Source organism: Sceloporus occidentalis, unplaced genomic scaffold (genome assembly GCF_023333645.1).
Source record: "Sceloporus occidentalis isolate IW3139 unplaced genomic scaffold, rSceOcc1.0.p SCAF_147, whole genome shotgun sequence".
Lineage (NCBI taxonomy): Eukaryota > Metazoa > Chordata > Lepidosauria > Squamata > Phrynosomatidae > Sceloporus > Sceloporus occidentalis.
The window spans coordinates 808,391-826,038 of NW_028317127.1; the positions used below are offsets into that span (position 1 = coordinate 808,391).

The 17,648-nt window shown below is 37.5% G+C and overlaps 1 protein-coding gene across 1 annotated transcript; it reads left to right on the forward strand.

The window, feature by feature from the left end:
• Positions 1-357: 357 nt before the first annotated feature.
• LOC149280787 (syntaxin-binding protein 3-like) lies at positions 358-15,325 on the forward strand. The gene is made up of 19 exons (XM_089500094.1): positions 358-403; positions 2,127-2,176; positions 3,152-3,233; positions 3,918-3,994; positions 4,580-4,658; positions 5,093-5,193; positions 5,801-5,949; positions 6,571-6,661; positions 6,811-6,935; positions 7,177-7,281; positions 8,171-8,228; positions 8,708-8,773; positions 9,033-9,113; positions 9,412-9,550; positions 10,052-10,158; positions 12,857-12,949; positions 13,651-13,736; positions 14,446-14,594; positions 15,225-15,325. The coding sequence occupies exons 1-19, from the start codon at positions 358-360 to the stop codon at positions 15,323-15,325; spliced, it is 1,785 nt and encodes a 594-aa protein (XP_089356220.1).
• The last annotated feature ends 2,323 nt before the right edge of the window (positions 15,326-17,648 follow it).

Consider the following 17,648-nt stretch of genomic DNA (forward strand, 5'->3'; position numbering starts at 1 on the left):
TCCATGCTACACTTTATATTCTTGCTGATTTGGGCACTAAAGTTGGAATAAGAAAAAACGAATGTAAAAACGAAAGACGAATGTAAAATAACAGGGACCAATTAGCCTCTTATCACCTCTGAATGGAGCTAAGAAGAGACTAATACTGGAATTACTGTGGATGTCAAAAATAGGTGAATCGGATAGAGCAGACTGCGTTTAAAAGACCAATATTAAAGCACCATGTTAGGTTAAAACATTGTGTCTCCGGTGTTTAGAGCTCCTGCCGCTGTGATGTACAGGACGTCGCGCCCAAGGGGGGCGGCTCACTAAGTTTTTTTTTCTGCTGGTGACGTAAGAGAGTCCTGGGGAACAGACATGGCGGCGGCCCAGGATAAAGGGTTGAAAAGTGTTGTGTGGCAAAGTGAGTGTGACATCATTGGGGTGTTATGCTAAGGGGTTAAAGGCGCATTTGTGTTCCGAAAGCGGTTTCTAGGCTTGCAGTGACCTCATTATACGTTTCCAAACTTCCTGTCAGACATGTCACTCAAAGAAGTGTATGCAACTTCTACCGGGCATTGCTAACCACCTCAGTTATGCTCTATGAGGGCAAAGGTGTCTAAAGATGCCCGCCACACATTGCTATTTATTAGCTTAGTTATACTCAGTAGGTTTGTTACAGTTTGTGTAACAAAACAATAACAAAAAACAATTGAGGTAATAAACCGAGTTTTGTAAACATTGGTCTGTTCGAAGAAGTCTTCCATTGTCAGGCTTGTCACTTATGTTAAAACTTATATTTTATTTATTTTTTGCTGCCTATTTAAATAATATTTAAGTATAAAACTCCTCTAGTATGCAGCATAGGAATGAATCTGCTATAAGTTTTTATATACAGCGTATGTAATTATATCATGTTTATTACTAGTGCTCTTAAAAAAGAATTTCATGAATCAATCGTTTTAATAGATTTTTTTTTTACATTGTATGCAGGTAAATTACTATAAGCTGGAAATAAAATAATTTTTCATATTGAAAATCCATCTTCATTATTTATTATAGGATGCAACCGACAAGCTGTCATAAATAGTGACTGTTTATTACATGTGTATTTAGATTAAAATGTAGGGGTATTTTATGCCAAAAGTGCTTAAAATTACCCTAAACTTGTCGTTGTCAGTTGTATTCTATAATAAATAGTTAAGATGGTTACTGTCACCTGCAAGCTGATACGGTGACCTTTATTACACATATATTGGTTATTTTTATTAAATTGCATTAAATTATAAGTAGTGATAGGCACAATGGCTAAATATGAGACTTGTGACCTGAACAATGCATTCACAGTTATATCTTAATAAGTGTGCTGGTTATAAAAAAGCAGTTTAATGGACACAATTCGGTGGTATTTTTGTGTCTCTGAAGGGCAGCTGTCATTTTATATGCTAGGTATTTCGTTGGTTAACGTTAATAGCCACAATCCAATCCTTTATGCCTGTTTTGCATCTGATATATTTCAGATGTCATATGTGTCCTTTTAAATATTTTGTTGCTAAAATTGACCTTTACCATTTATAGGCTGTTCCCTTCTCTCTCTCTCTCTCTCTCTCTCTTCTTTCGCGCGCTCTCTCTCTCTCTCTCTCTCGCTCTCTACTTTCTCTCTCGCGCGCTCTTCTCTCTCTCGCTCTCTTCCTTCTCTCTCTCTCGCTCTCTTCCTTCTCTCTCTCTCTCTCTCTCTCGTTCTCTTCCTTCTCTCTCTCTCTCTCTCTCGTTCTCTTCCTTCTCTCTCTCTCTCTCGTTCTCTTCCTTCTCTCTCTCTCTCTCGTTCTCTTCCTTCTCTCTCTCTCTCTCGCTCTCTTCCTTCTCTCGCTCTCTTCCTTCTCTCGCTCTCTCCTTTCTCGCTCTCTCCTTTCTCGCTCTCTCCTTTCTCGCTCTCTCCTTTCTCGCTCTCTCCTTTCTCGCTCTCTCTCTTCTTTCTTTCTCTCACCTAAAAACACCCCTGCAGGGCAAAGAATACATACCACAGAACAAACCACATTGAAAAAAAGTTTGTACTGTTGCCTCATCAATCTACATGCTAGAAAAAAACTGTGTTATTGATTGATAGACCATCACATTTAGCAATATCTGTCACTTCTGTATTTCAGGGATCAAAGCAGAAGTGCTGGATGACTGCAGAAAAGCGGATGAATGGAAGGTAATGCTTAAAAATAAACCTTTTTGGATTTCTGACTATAAACACTTTTCATAAGCCAACCGGGAGTGAGATTTAAAGTGCACATACCATTGAAAAATTACAAGGCGACTCTTTGTAGGGAATAACTTGTTAGCTGTACATTGTATTAGCCACTTGGCTAAGAAGGTATTTGCAAGCTTAACTTCCCCTCTTATTATTTGAATGCCAGATTAAGAAAATACGTGTATGGCTGCATGTGCACCCGCATGCTATCCTCTACTCCATATCAACAAAATGCTGTGCATTTACATAATTACATTATTTACATTATTTATATCATTCTGGAATGAAGCAGAAGGTCTGGGTAGGTGCGCATGTGTATGCAGCCCTATTAAAAGACCCAGCACAGGCAATGTTCTGGTAATTCAGATTTGCTAAAAGGGAAAAAATATACAAATAGTGTAAACCCATAAAATGTATATAGAAATATATACATTTTGTGATTATTTTTTGGGTGTGGGTGGGATTCTAACCCTGTGTGTGCTCTAGATCACAAATTTATATATTTTTGTATACACATTATGAATTTACACTGTGTGTATATTTTGTCCTTTTTATGAATGAGCACCTCTTGTTTTGGAATAAGTATTAAGGAGTACTGAAGAGCAAGCTACAAAATATGTGTGTATATATGTATATATATATATATATATATATATATATATATATAATATATTGGTGTGTGTGTTTTTATTTTGCATGAATTTGCAATGTTGTGCATTTATCAGTAACTGTAATTCAGTAACTGTGTTCACGTCATGTTTTTCGCATGTAACTTCCTTAATGTGCCTGTTTTATTTTTATTTATTTATTTGGACCTTTTTTTCTATAAGGTCACTTGCTATAGTATTATCCGGGAAAAAACCAAGGTTTCTCATTTATTTTATTTATCTATTCTAATTGTAAGTGCAGTAAAATAATAATTAAAAATTGCAGATTTTACTCTTGGACCATTTTACGACCAAATTGCTGACATCATGCTGTAAGATGACAGACTTGTTGCAAGAGGGTGTAACAGGTAATGGTTTCTCCTAAATGTGGTCATCAAATCAAATCTTTGTATTTGTGTCGGAGGGACATGTATATATCTGTGTTTTTAAACAAGAATACATTTCAGCTTTAGAATTTGTGTTTCATTATTATTTAATATTGACAGTACTATGATTCATTGAAAATATAAACCACTTGCTAGGTGAGCAGATAAAGTGCTGTCTGCAGAATTATTGTTTATTAACTTATATTTTGCAGCGCTATAAAGCGGGTAAGCAAGACCTAAGAAGTAGTGCAATACGTAACAATTTGTAAGGGGGTTGGCACTCAAACATAATACTTAATACTTTAACGATAACCATCAAGTCAATAAAGTGTGGTATGCACAGTGTTTGATGGTATGATCCAAGGGGCTGTTTTCACTTGTTCGTCCAATAACTATTTTACATTTTAATAGTGAAGTGAAATGACCCTATTGCATTATTTTAGCAGTTTTGATAATAATTGATGTTAACAGCTTTATAGGTCAATGAAGGAATCATAGTTTATGCATGCGGAGAAACCCCACGGATCTCTTTCTTTTGCCCAAAATAATGCAGCAGTAAAATAACCCTAGAACAGTCAGTCTGTTTCTGATTCACTGAGAAGGAAAACCATTCCTGGGTACATAAATATATATAGCTTTAACTCGTGTCTATTTCTGTCTTTCTAGTTGTGGAAGACATTTTTAAGAACAGACAGCCGGTTCAACACTTGAAAGCCATATACTTTCTATCTCCCACGGAAAAGGTTTGTATTGATTTGTCACAGCAGTGCTATTGCTGGAATAATAATAATGTTTTGAGTTTTGCCTTAACCATGACTAAATGCCATTTTTTTATTTTAAATGTAGTTTGCACAGTAACTGCGTTATCATCACAGGTTGTGCATATCTATAACTTGTAGTCTAGCAGCATTCAATTCATCTGCTTCAGGAACTCTGTTCTGCTGCAGATCAGTTGTTTTGCTTCCCGTGCAGGCAAAGAAGATGTATTCCGGTCAACAGGTCTAAGCGCTAATTTACGGGATATAGAAAGGAAAGTCAGAAGTGGCTGCACTTCCTCTTGCATTTCAATTGGGAAACACTTCAAATTCTTGCAAGTGACAGAAGTATTCCTATAGATGTATCACCATTTTCATTCTCATTGAGCAGCTTACTCTGTGTGTAAAAACATGTTGGAATTACTGCTGTGTATGCCTTGGAACGTGTATCAATTTAATTTATACTAACATGTCTGTTTCTGGTCATTGTGAGTAATTTTTTGGTGGCGTTATCGATAAATCGCTAAACATAGAGGCCCAAATGCTCCTGCTTACTGATAGTTTGTGTTTTAGTCCATAGATTGCTTGGTGAATGACTTCAAGAATAAATCTTCCAGCAAATACAAAGCCGCATATGTATACTTCACTGACGGTAAGCCCCCTTACTCAGATATATGTGCTTTACCTTTAACCTGTATTTGTTATAATGCTATGATGTGGAGGAAATGGGCTCGGATTGTTTATCCTTCACATTTTATTGCCCAATATAAATCTTCAATAATTTTGTTGTGCGCTTTCTTTTTTTGTTTTTTATTAGAATTTAGACTGGCACATAATTTCCCAGATCTTTAGTGTATATTACAGTTAAAAAAAAAAAAAAAAAAAAAAAAAAGGCCTGCTGAACTTCAAGTGGATCTGTCGCACAAATTACATTAATCTTTAGAAAAAATGTTTATATTTTAGCTGTTGTACTTTTAACATAATAATAATTTTTGATTAATTGTAGATGTGAAATAATGTTATTCCTTTTGGCAGTTTAAACAATAGATTTCCTATAATGGTTCTCTGACACATTTTATATTCCAGTTTGTCCAGATAACCTGTTTGGGAAGCTGAAGTCATGCCACTCAAAAGCAATTAAAAGATGCAAAGAAATCAATATTTCATTTTTTCCTAAAGAATCCCAGGTAAATGTTATGCATTGTATGTCTCAATCACTATATCATTACAGGAGTAACATTGGAGAGAAGGCTTGATGTTATATAAAGAAAACGAGTAGCAGTTTATAAAGGGGAAGTTCTAAAATGAAAACATTACAGGAACAGCTATTTTTCATATTTATTTTTCTAGAATAATGACTTCTATCATGTAATAAAACTTTTGTTTTGTAAAGGTTACTGTTTGTTAATGTGTAGACAAAGAAGTAACCTGCAGAACCGTGAGGCAGACACTCCTCTCGGTCAGTAGAACAAAAATTAGAAGCCTTTTGCCTGTTGGTTATAACAGTGAGCGTTACCGTACCTCTATTGTGTGTAAAATACATTATATCTAGAGGACAAGCAGAGCCACCTGTATTTATAAAACCAGAGCAATCCATATATAATAGAAATGACCAACATAGAATTAAATAATTGCTTTTTGGAGTTTTTATTTGGCTTCCGTTGAATTTTTATACTTGGCGAACCTTTAATGGGCCTGATGGGGGCCCGTATGTTGGAATTGTATTTTTGCCGATGCACAATTATTTACTGTCAAGACAAATACAACTTTACTTGCTTTACGTTCTTTGTCCAGGTCTTTCTGCTGAATGTCCCTGATGCATTTCGCCTTATCTACTGTCCTGATAAGGCTGAAGATAAAGAATTGGGCATGGAAACAATAGCCCAACAAATAGTGACCTTATGTGCGACCTTGGATGAAAACCCAGGAGTCCGTTACAAGAAGTGAGACTTTTGGCCTGTGTCGGCTGATCTTTACTTTAATGTCCTTCTGCTAGGGAGAGTGCAGATTCACATGGCTGATTCGTGATAGTAAAATTACTGAAAAAATGTACACAGGATCCAACATTATTGTCTATTTGCTTAAAGGTACAAGGTAGCCAACAAATGCACTTTAATGCTTATTATAGCTGTGTTACCTTGTAATGTTATTATGACAGCACATAGAGGGGATTTTACTGAATCTATCTATGCATTTGCTCTCTTTTGCCACCTCTAGTTATTTGCTTTGTGGAGATGTATTCCATCACATCCTCTCGCATTAGAGGTCCAGGAGCATTTCCATAGACAGCAGAACATTGACATTCTGGAGCTTTAGCCTTTAATATTTTTTTTGTTCTTCCATGTAAAAGTGTACATTAAAGTACTTCATTCATCGTTGCTCAGGAATTAAACTATCCTTTTTAATATAACAAAAATAATTGATGTCAGATTAGGATCCTATAACCTGCTTTATGGAGTGCAATAGACTTGAACTGGAAAGCTTGACTTCTGAAATGCCCATATACTGTTTATGAAGAAAGGTTTATTGCTGTTTATCATTTTGGAATTGTGTTGACCTTGTAGGGATCCGCTGGATAATGCTGAGGGCTTGGCAAATCTCGTAGAAGAAAAGCTTGTTGAGTATTACAAAATGGATGAGAGAGACCAGTTTAAGGTAATGCGCGTCATAATATCTTCACTAATAATTAGTCGTTACGAGGTAGAAATGTGTCCTTGTCGCAATACTGTGGACCGAGTCTGGCCACACTGCATAGATTAAACATTCAACAGGGTAACTATATATCTGTCTCTTTATTCTCCCAGACGAAAACTCAGTCCCAGCTGCTTATACTAGACAGGGGATTTGATCCAGTGTCCACTGTACTGCACGAGCTGACGTATCAAGCAATGATCTATGACCTTCTTCCCATTGAGAATGATATTTACAAGTAAGTATTATTTGCTCCTTTGCTGTCTAGTTGTGACTTTATGTACGATTTATTATTAATATTTAATCACAATCACTTTGCTATGTAGTCTGATTTCTGTATTTTCTAGTGTAGTTAATATTTGTCCACATACAGTTGGAAAATATACCTGCTGTGGTTCAGAACAGCAGCAATTCAGTACTTGTTTCCGATTTATTTTTAATTTTGATACGGATTTGATACTAACGATATTGTCTTGTAGATATGGGACTGACCACTCTACAGCAAAAGACAGAGACGCGCGTTTAGATGAATCGGATGACTTGTGGGCTAAAATCCGTCACAGACACATTGCTGCCGTCTTGGAGTAAGTATGCTTTTGCCGTGACCATGTAGTAATCTGGACAAATCACTAAACGTAAAACATTTTTGTACTAGCAAAGTACTATGGGGGTTGTGGAAAGCAAAATTGTCTGGTGCAAAGTGTAGAAAGTGTTCTTATCACAGCATCCAAAGAAATTGGCTGCTATGATGTTAAGACCTCCTTTCAACCTTTGCACCAGAATCACCTTATATGTTACCCTTCATGTATGTTTTTAATCTGATACTAATATATAGAGATACTTGCTCTATTATTGCAATAGGGAGACATTGAAAAATAACCTTAACGCTAACGATATAAAATGTGACAGGATCCTTCTCCTAAGACCTTTCATATCACTGAAGCCTGTTTTAAATGTGACCCTAATTGCATGTTTTTATTTAATTTTCATCTTGCAAGCATTGGTTTACTTTAACCCCTTAATAAACAGGTCTATTTTATGCTACTGGACCAGAGCAGTTTTCGTGTTTTCACTGTGTTTTTTGCAGTTTTTCAACCGTTATTTTCCTTTTGTCATTTAATGTACCCACACGAATTATATATATTTTGGGGGGCGCAAGTAGGGCTTAATGTCTAAGAATTCACGCCCCCTAGGAAGGTTTAAGCGGTTTTTGAAGAATATTTCCTAAGCAGTTCAATATTTTAACCCTTTCATACATGTATGTCCTAAAAGGCTTTGCTTAGAGGCCCTTTAGAACCCTTTATTTACCAGCAGGCACACTCCATGTATGTATCTTATTTTCTACAACCAAGTAGCATTTGTATGCAAGGAGTAAAGTGACAAACAGTGGAACACACAAAATATGTGCTTTTTTTTGATCCAGTATACTGTAACATACAGGGGGATATTTATTGTCAATTTCCTGATTTACAGAGAAATCCCAAAGCTTGTCAAAGAAACATCTTCTAGCAAAAAAGAAACTGAAGGAAAGGTATTGATACACTTACTTGCTGTTTTTCACTGTAGTTGTTTTTCTTGTCATTAGTACTCAATTACTGAACAAAACCAGTAGTTCTAGATAACAAGTGAAACATGAATGTATTACTATGTGCAAGCATGTAAATACATACCCCCAAACATCCTGACTCCATGCACCTAAAATGTGCTAAGCAATATTATAGTGGCTCCAAACCGATAGCCCTATATGTGCTTTGTAAATACTACCGCTCCCACAATTCCTTGGTTATCGAGACAAATACTTTGATCGTTTTAAGTCCAATGACACCCGTACAAACTGTGTTGAAAATGTTTTTAATGTTTGTTTTGTGTTCGGTCTGTCTTACTGCCAAATTAAATTAGCCATTTCTAGATCACCTCCAATTACTTTTGCCATGGTACGATTATTGTGCTGGGTGGAAACATCAGCTGGCAGAAAAAGTCCAACTAATCTCTTTTCCTATTCCTTGACAGCTCTCCATAGGTAACTTGTCCAATCTGATGAAAAAAATGCCCCAATTCCGAAAGCAGATCAGCAAGGTGGGTACCTTTTTGTCTGTTAGTTGAACATCCTACCTTCATGTCTCAAAGGGGTGTCTCTAAACTGGCATTTCGCTAGTCATTACTACACGTTATAAAGCGTCGGCTCCAGCGAGCAGCTCCTATGGTGCTGAGAATATATATTCTCTAGAATGCCATATTATTGTATATTACAATATATTCAGCCATAGTTTTGTGTGCCTATTAATATTTCAGCAGATGACCATATTGTAAATGTACCTCTTCCCGTTTGTTACAGCAAACTATACATCTCAGTTTAGCTGAGGATTGCATGAAGAAGTTTGAGGGAAACATCGAGAAGCTCTGCAAAGTTGAACAAGTAAATATATGTCCAAAAAAAGCCAACGGTCACAAAATTGCTTCCTTATTTCCATTGTGTTTGATAATATTCATATATGTCCATTGTATAAGATTGTTACTGAAACCTGGCACCCTAGTAACAGCTATTTTATTTGCACAATTGCTCTTGGACATGGAAGTGCTTGTTTGATTAAGTTAGATACCCATTTTGTCTATTTTGGGACAATTGATATCTACTGTAATATCCAACCAAAATGTAATTCTGTGTCTCCGGAAGAAAGCAACATAATAGACAAGGATTACGTTGTTTGTTACAGGATCTAGCCTTAGGCACAGATGTTGATGGACAGAAGGTGAAGGAGCACATGCGGGTCCTGCTTCCCGTCTTGCTCAACAAAGAATTAGACAACTATGATAAAATAAGAGCTATCTTGCTGTACATCTTTGTTGAGAATGGTAAGTCAGTGGGAGAGAACCTCTAAAAGAAGTTAAAAATTTCTACGACTCAGTGAGTTTGCTGTCTGAGTCGCTGTCATTAGCGTATATTTAAGTATCATTTAAGAAAAGATTGTATAAAAACGTTTAGAAGCAAAATTTTTATATTTGACGAAAGCCCCGGTTTGTGATATCCTATGAGGTAGATTCGATTAACAATGGCTGCAAAGCAAATTTACCATGAGGCATAGATTTAATTGTGTATTTCGAACCAGAGAGAATACCTCTTATCTCCAGGCGGTCATTAATGCTTAGCGAGCATCCCAACAAAACTATAGCGGTGCGCTGCAAATGATCACAGTTTAGATGATACAGAGCTGCCTTCATATGTATACTTGGGCAACAGTTAAAGCCATCCACTAATAGTAGTTTTACACACTGACTTTACTGAAATTTGCACATGAGAACCAACTGTTAAACTTAAAACTGTAACATTTTGGCAATATCCTCTTTTTGATAAAGGAACCACACAAGAAAATTTAGACCGGCTGATCCAGCATGCCAAGATTGAAAGTGATGGGGATGCGTTAAGGAACTGGAAGCATCTTGGGGTCCCGGTTGTCTCCAAGGTAAGGGAAGCCCTATCAGTAGAAAACAATGCATTGCATCTCTGTGTATTCACCAGCCAATTCACACCCTGGCAAGTCTTTTTCCACTGAGAGTTTCCCAGATATACTCAATTTGTGTTACACTGGATACCCAAACCCTTCCCAGAAATAGTTGGGGTTTTTTGTTTTTTTTTTAGTTATCGACATTTTTTGTGTTTTTTTTAATGTGTGTTTGAGCAAGCATACTAGAGAGTGCAGTTAAGGGTTTGTTTAAGTGGAAGTTAACCAAGGCAGCTTGTGCTATGAATATTATTATATGTCCATTACAATGCTTACCAGTCCCCAGTCTTAATGACTTGTCGCAGAATCTGATTTGTTCCCCTATATTTAGTTCCTCCCCCCGTGGAAGCTGATTGGCTGTGGCAGCTTTAGAAGGTGGAGCGAGGTGAAAAGTTCATATTTTGTCTCACAAGCCACTTAACCCAACTAATTCCCTTTCAGACCACGTATTTCCAAAGCAATTATAGTTTGATAATTCTAAAATCTGTGTAGGTGCCAGGTCTATTTAAATCAACAACAAACTGTGTTATCACTAATCGGTGCCTACAGTGTTAAGCAATAACAATTGTATGCAAGATTCAATTGAAATTAGAATGGAGACAAATGCAACAGGAACATGATCGGTTCGTACCAAACTGTAGTCTGTGCCATACGAGCCAACTCACATACCAATTGTATTGGTGGGCAATTTTCTGGCTCTGTAGCTGTATATTTGCACAGTTATTATTCAGGGTGTCTGCAGTTAACTGTAATTGCTTTGACATTAAGTGAGGAAAGCTATAATCTTGCTTGTAGAATGTCTACACAGGTGGAGTGCATTTCAGGCACCCAGATGTTCTGTTACCTCTGTGCCCGTCTTTTCTCATCTGTTGGTTTTTGATTGGAAACCAAAGCACCAAAAATTGTATTTGTTTTATGTATAACTGAAAATGTGCGTTACAAATGTTGCAAGCCTTAGAGGGCTGCCTGGCTGCTTGGTATGTTGTCTCCTGTACATCCTAATCCAACAGCCTTGAGGCAGGCAAGATGGGTGAGGACGCCTGCTAGTTATAGAATGCAGAGGCCGCCGTGGGCAACTAAACAGAAATTCTCTGTTTCACAAGGCCTTATTTTTTTACTGGACGCACGCAGACCATTGAACTGAAAAAAAAATAATTGAGTCTAATACTGTGTAAATGCTAGAACTTTTCTCCGGGGTGCTGCCATACATAGAAGGTCTAAGATCTCCTCTAACGTTCTATTGCTATGATTGAGTTTTTCTTTCTTCTGCCTTGTGTAATCTGCCGGCTGGATCTTAACACCATGTTGTTTGCCGTTGTGCACGTTTCTGATGCACTTTAACAAATTGTTCTGTTCCAGCTGAAAGTTACTCGCATAGGTCCCTAAAGATTTATTTTTTGCAGCTCAATACATTTTTGCCCTGTGAGGGTTGAAGGTCTCTTACTTTACTACTTGGTGCAATTTCTCCAATTAGTTTCTCATACACATTGTTGTTGCATATCTTCCGCGCGGATACTGCTTACACTTCTATTAAATTACATTTAGTGCCTGGATTAGTTTGCATTGTAGTTTATAGGTATATTGGGTATATGGCTTCCACTTTTGGCAATCACCTATTTACACTCACACGGCTTTTCCCCAGCGATATAGACAGACGCATGCCTGCTATGCTTCTCTTATATCCGTTTTCTGCTTAAACTAACCTGTTTTCTTTATTCCCTTTAAGACTGTCTTTCCTGTGGAATCAGGTCAGTCCTGAAAGAAAATGTTATATTGATTTGTCTGAGAATCTAATTTTAGTCCAGCTCTCCGCCGGTTGTGTATGAAACACATTGGTTATCTGGTGGTTTGCTTACTCCCCTGACATGGACTGCATCAATAGTTCTGACCTCACTAGGCTCTGCATTAGGTTAACAAAAACATATGTGATACAGGATTATTAGCCTCATGTTGGTAGATTTCAGGTCTAAAAAAAAGGCCCTTGTTCCATTTTCTTGGAGACTTTAGTTGAAATTGATACCAGTTATTGGACCAACGTGGGAAAAGATGTAAACGTATGTTACATACGTTTTCTTGCCTCTGAGGGCTCTTCTTCAGGTGGAATCCCCTTTCTAAATACTGTGTTTGTCGTGACCATGCTGTTGTGTTATAGGCAGTATCATTTTACCGGTGAACACTCTGTTTCGCGCCTTTGCATCTGCAAACAGCTGATTTGCGTCTAGCTGCCGAGATATTTTCTGTTCTGCCATGTCGCTGCTTTCCAGTTTCATTAACTGTGTGTAAATTTTCAGGTTTTTTGAAGCATATGAGTTTTTTTCCAGCATATCACATTTGGCAATATTTTTTGTTGGGCGGGCTATGCCTATTGGCGTACTCCCATGCTAAGAGCTTCTTAGGCATCTGTTTACACAGCTTGGCTTTTCAGGGCTTGACCCCGGATGTTATACCCATGATCCCTTTACCCACCACCTCTGCACATGACTCTGCATGTCTCAGATGCCTCTGAAGCAAATACTGTGATTTAGTAAATAGTAAAAGGTTATCCTACCCCACAACACCATTTGCCAAAGAGTCCCAAAAATGAAAACTGAAAATTGCAGAAAACTATTTCATGTAAAAATATTTTTCATTATTTTTGTCATGTTTTCTGCTTTTATAGTCTTCACAACGTAAACCAGCTAGGAGAGATCGGTCGAGCGAGGAAACATTTCAGCTATCCCGGTGGACACCAGTAATTAAAGATATTATTGAGGTGAGAAGAATTACCGTACCCTGATCTGTGTGCGCGGAAGCGTACACACAGAATGCCGCTGCATGGAAGATCAGGCTGACTAATGACAGCCTGGAGACTTTCATTTTTCTGAAAATGTCTTTCTTGTTCTATTCCATGGCTTCAAAATTTCCAGAAGTTTTAGATCTCTATTGCTACCCGTGCTGGCTGATCACATCAGCAATGCAAGGCTATGGATTCATCCTTGCTGAATCACAGCTTGATCAGTGTGGGAGAGATCAGAAGGATGAGAATGAAATATCAAAAAAATTGTAAAATAAATAGGGTGCCCCAGTATCCCTTAGCTGTACCACTACAAGTAAAAAAAAATAAAACATAAAAAAATATATATATATAAATACCCAAACCCTTTAAGCCCAAAGTATTTGTGGGCACATCAACTATGGAAAAGGCTAATCATGGTTAAAAAAATGTCAAAAAGACTCCCATCATTAGGGATGAAAAGTATTAAACATCAAGGTGTATGATAGTGGGTTTTACCTCAAACCTTTTTTTATGATGTTTTGAAGCAAATACTCTTTATAAACTTTTTTTTTTTTTAGTGCTGTATTGATATAAGGACCATCTGAAAGAGATGCATCCAATTAATACGGTAATTGTACAGCTGAAAGATCTTGGAATGTCATGCTGTTGTAATTATAATATAATTTCATTAATTTTAGGACAGTATGGAGAACAAGCTAGATTCTAAGGCATGGCCGTACTGTTCAGAGTGCCCGGCTGTGTGGAATGGCTCCGGCGCAGTCAGGTAAGTAAGATGGCTTGTAAAGAACCCAGAGTCCCCCTGAGATGACTCCATATTAATAAAAAGAATGTGTTTAATCATAGTTATAGCACTTGTAATCTCAGCACCTCTTTAACACCTCCAGAGAATATAAATGAAACCAGATAATTGGAGTGCTTTATAAATACAAAAAAAGAATATAATATAAAACCCCCTTGAAAAATTCTTACAAGCATTTTGAAATATATATTTGGTATCCGCTTTTTCACATGTAGCTTCCACAATTTCTGATCGTGTTGCTACTCTTATTTCTCCACGACACGATGTACAGCGAAAAAAAAGAAAAAAATACCACAATTGTGTACATTATGGAGTTAAAAACTTTCCCAATCCACCAAAGGCTTCAGCTCACATGTATTAGAGCAAGGATGCCCTGCTCAAATTGTGCATTTTTAGCCCCTTGAGTTAGTATCCGATCAAGCTTCCAATGGTCTTTAATCTTCCCTTAACACAAATGTTACAATGTGAGACCTCTCATAAGACTTAATAAAGCGCTTAGGATAAAAACGGTGTCAGTCCTTAATTTAAGGTATTGTTTACATTTTGCAGTGATTTTTGTATAATCAATTATAGGCAATTAAATAGTTTTGTATGCCAGTAGAAGTTTAGTATTTGAATTGGCATATCCTGCACATCTGTTTTGTATTTGTGGGTGATCTTCATCTCTTTTCAGCGCCCGCCAGAAACAGAACACCATGTCCCGGGAGGACAAAAAGAATGTGTCCAAGCTCATCATCTTTGTAATTGGAGGAATAACGTACTCTGAAATCCGTTGTGCTTATGAAGTGACACAAGCCAATAAATTTGTCCAGGTTTTAATTGGTAAGTGATGTGCAGTGTATAACACAATGCTTTGATTTTTATTTAAGTGTGTCTTAGACCTACATGTACAGGGGCAGGTCCTATAACTTTCAATGTCCGAGTGGAGATCTAAAGGTCCTTGGCTTTTAGATATACTTTCAAAGGCTCCAGGGACGCTGTATATAGCAAACAGTTTAAAATACCGTACATTTCATGTATATCTATACATAATTAATCAGCAACCCACAGATAATGCTCAGAGGATTATTTGCCAGATCCCTACTGGAAATTATACTGGCTCACCTTTCTCAATATAACCATCAGAGCCAAGCAGGAACAGTTTCATGGAACCTTATATTACTAGTATATTTTATCTGATATTCATAATAGAGCCTTTAAAATCCCATGCACCCCTCTTCGGTTGCCTTATGAGTTTGCAGATCTTGGATTCATGGGACCGCGTTGCCTCCTCATTTGCTTTCATTCTAAGCAATATTGTTCCACATCCAACATGTCCCTGGTGGTTGTAAGTTTTGATATGTGGTCAATACCTCAGTCTTGGTCACATGGTTTTCATGGTTTGTGTCTGGGATTTACTATGTATTATTGTTCTGATCTTTATCATAATGTTTGTAATTTTATCTGTTTCAGGTTCCACTCACATTATCACTCCAAAGAGAATGCTGGATGATATAAAAGACCTTACCAAACCCCGTGTCCCTAAAGAGACCTTTACCATAATCAGTGAATAAAAGAGCTTTTGCTTGTATACTTTATACAGGGAAACCTATCAACTGCAAAATGTGTACTGATCACATTTTACAGAGCTAAGGGTATGTTTCGTAATACAACTGGAATGTATTTTTGTCACTTTAAGATACCATTTTTATCAATAACTTTACCACTGAGATTCTTTGGAAAGCACTGAAATATAAGCTTGTACAGCTTGTTTGTGGCAATAGTTCTGTTTGTTGTATCCCTATGTACTGAGGTATTGTTTAATGCACACACACATATCTAAATAGAGATTTTTTTTTATGGCTAGATAAAATTATAAAATACTTTCATAATTCAGAGTTGATGGTGCAGTTCTAATTCCTCTGACTTTTTTTGCATGTTTTCAAAAAAAATATTTATGTTTGGAAATGTAAAATCTAGCATTATTGAATTAAAAATAATTCAACAAACATACGCAAAGCATCACTGGGCCCGGGCTTGACAACAAGTATGAGTTGCTTTCTGAGTGCTTTAAAACAAACTAGTTGACCCGGCAGTAGCAGCACAGCAGTTCCCGGCTCCTGCATTTTGTTGATGACAACACAGAATATATTTCAAGTCCTGTCTTGGTTGCCTACAGTTTTTCGTGGCATTTAGATGACACCCACCACACCGTATTGACCTTCTTGGTATAAATTATGCCTCTCACAACGTTATGTTTGTGTAAATTACTGAATTGATTGTAAAATACAAGATTTCTATTAAGGAATATAGCTTAATCTTATTTCTTTTTCCTTGCATCCTTTGCATGCTAATTTTTAACAAAATGTAGTGGAAAGGAAAACATTTTTATGTGTATTAAGTAATCTTAGTTCACAAAATGCATGCAAGTAAATATGTGCAAAATGCAGCTTAAAATAAAACATGTTTTTAATTCCCTTTGCTTTTTTTCCCCTTGGGATTATGGCAGAATGATGTCCATTTGTCATTCTGGCTCTCAAACCTGACAAACTTTTAATCATGTTAGAGAAACCTTAAAAGTGTTAAGGGCTGACTGACCCATTGGGCACGAACTGAGGGCCTACAAGGGTTGGGGGGCCCATCCCCCAGTAGTGTTCCTAGTTGCGGGCGCCACTGATCGGGGGGGGGTGCCAGCGGCTGACCCCAGGTGTGCACCCTTCCAGTGACGGACTATACTGCCGGCAGGAGCAGGGCCAGTTAGGGAGATCATTGATCTCCCTCTAACCGTCCCAAAATTAAGGGAGCAGAACGTCTGTTCATGCAGACCTCCGTATCCTGCTCCCTTGCAGTGTGCACCGGCTACTAATTCTTAGCTCCAAAATATGATGCCAGCACTCGGCAATGGAGCTGCAACCACTGCCCTTATACATCCAGACCAGAAGGGAGACACAGAAGAAGAGGAGGAATGAAGAGAAAAGAAGCTGCAAGAAAGTAGATGGGGACACGGGAAAGGTAGGTTGACATTGTTAGAGTGTGGCGAACCATGAGTAAGTGTGTGAGACTGTAATGGGACTTATGGTGTACCACCATCGGTGCCTAGCTCCCTATATAGTGATGGGAGTTATGCTATACCACTGTCAATGTCTGGCTCTGTATGGTGGTACATCATAACCCATGACTATATACTGAGCCAGACATCCTTCTGGCAAGCTGTCCAGGTCCTTATGCAGCAAGGCATTCACCAACATTGACACTGCTACCACAATGCTTAACCATTCATGTGAGATTCTTAGTATGGTATGCAGCATTTTCCTATCGCCAGACCCAACTATTTACTTTTCCCGCAAACCCTGTATGATCATTCATGTTTTTCTTGATCAGCATTATCTTTTATCTTGCTACCCTGGCGTGAATCACATGTTTGCTCAGTGTCATTCTAATGGTGAATCCTGACCTTGGCTGCTTTGAAAAGCCTACAAATCCCTGGATGTTCTCCTTTCCCAGCTTTACTGCTCTTAGATATTTTGTCAGGACAGATGCTCCTGGGAAGACTCATTAACCTTCTCCTTCCATTGGATGGCAAAAGCCAATGTTTCATTTAGATTTGAAATCTAAGCACTTCCAAGTGTGTCTCCTTGAACTGCACAGTTATGGAAGTCCATTTTGGCCATCAGGTCATTGACAGTTAACATATAAAAAGCAATGGCAAGGCCATTGTCACCCTTCAAAGTATCACAGAACAAAAAATGTGAAGATACATTTGTATATAGGCAAAAAAAAAAAAAAAAGTCAGGAACTTTAAAATGCAAAACTAAAGAGTAAAGTAATTTTGCCAGTAATAAAGAAAAACCTCATAGAACGTATTTAACATGAAAAAATACCCCCATTGACAGGACA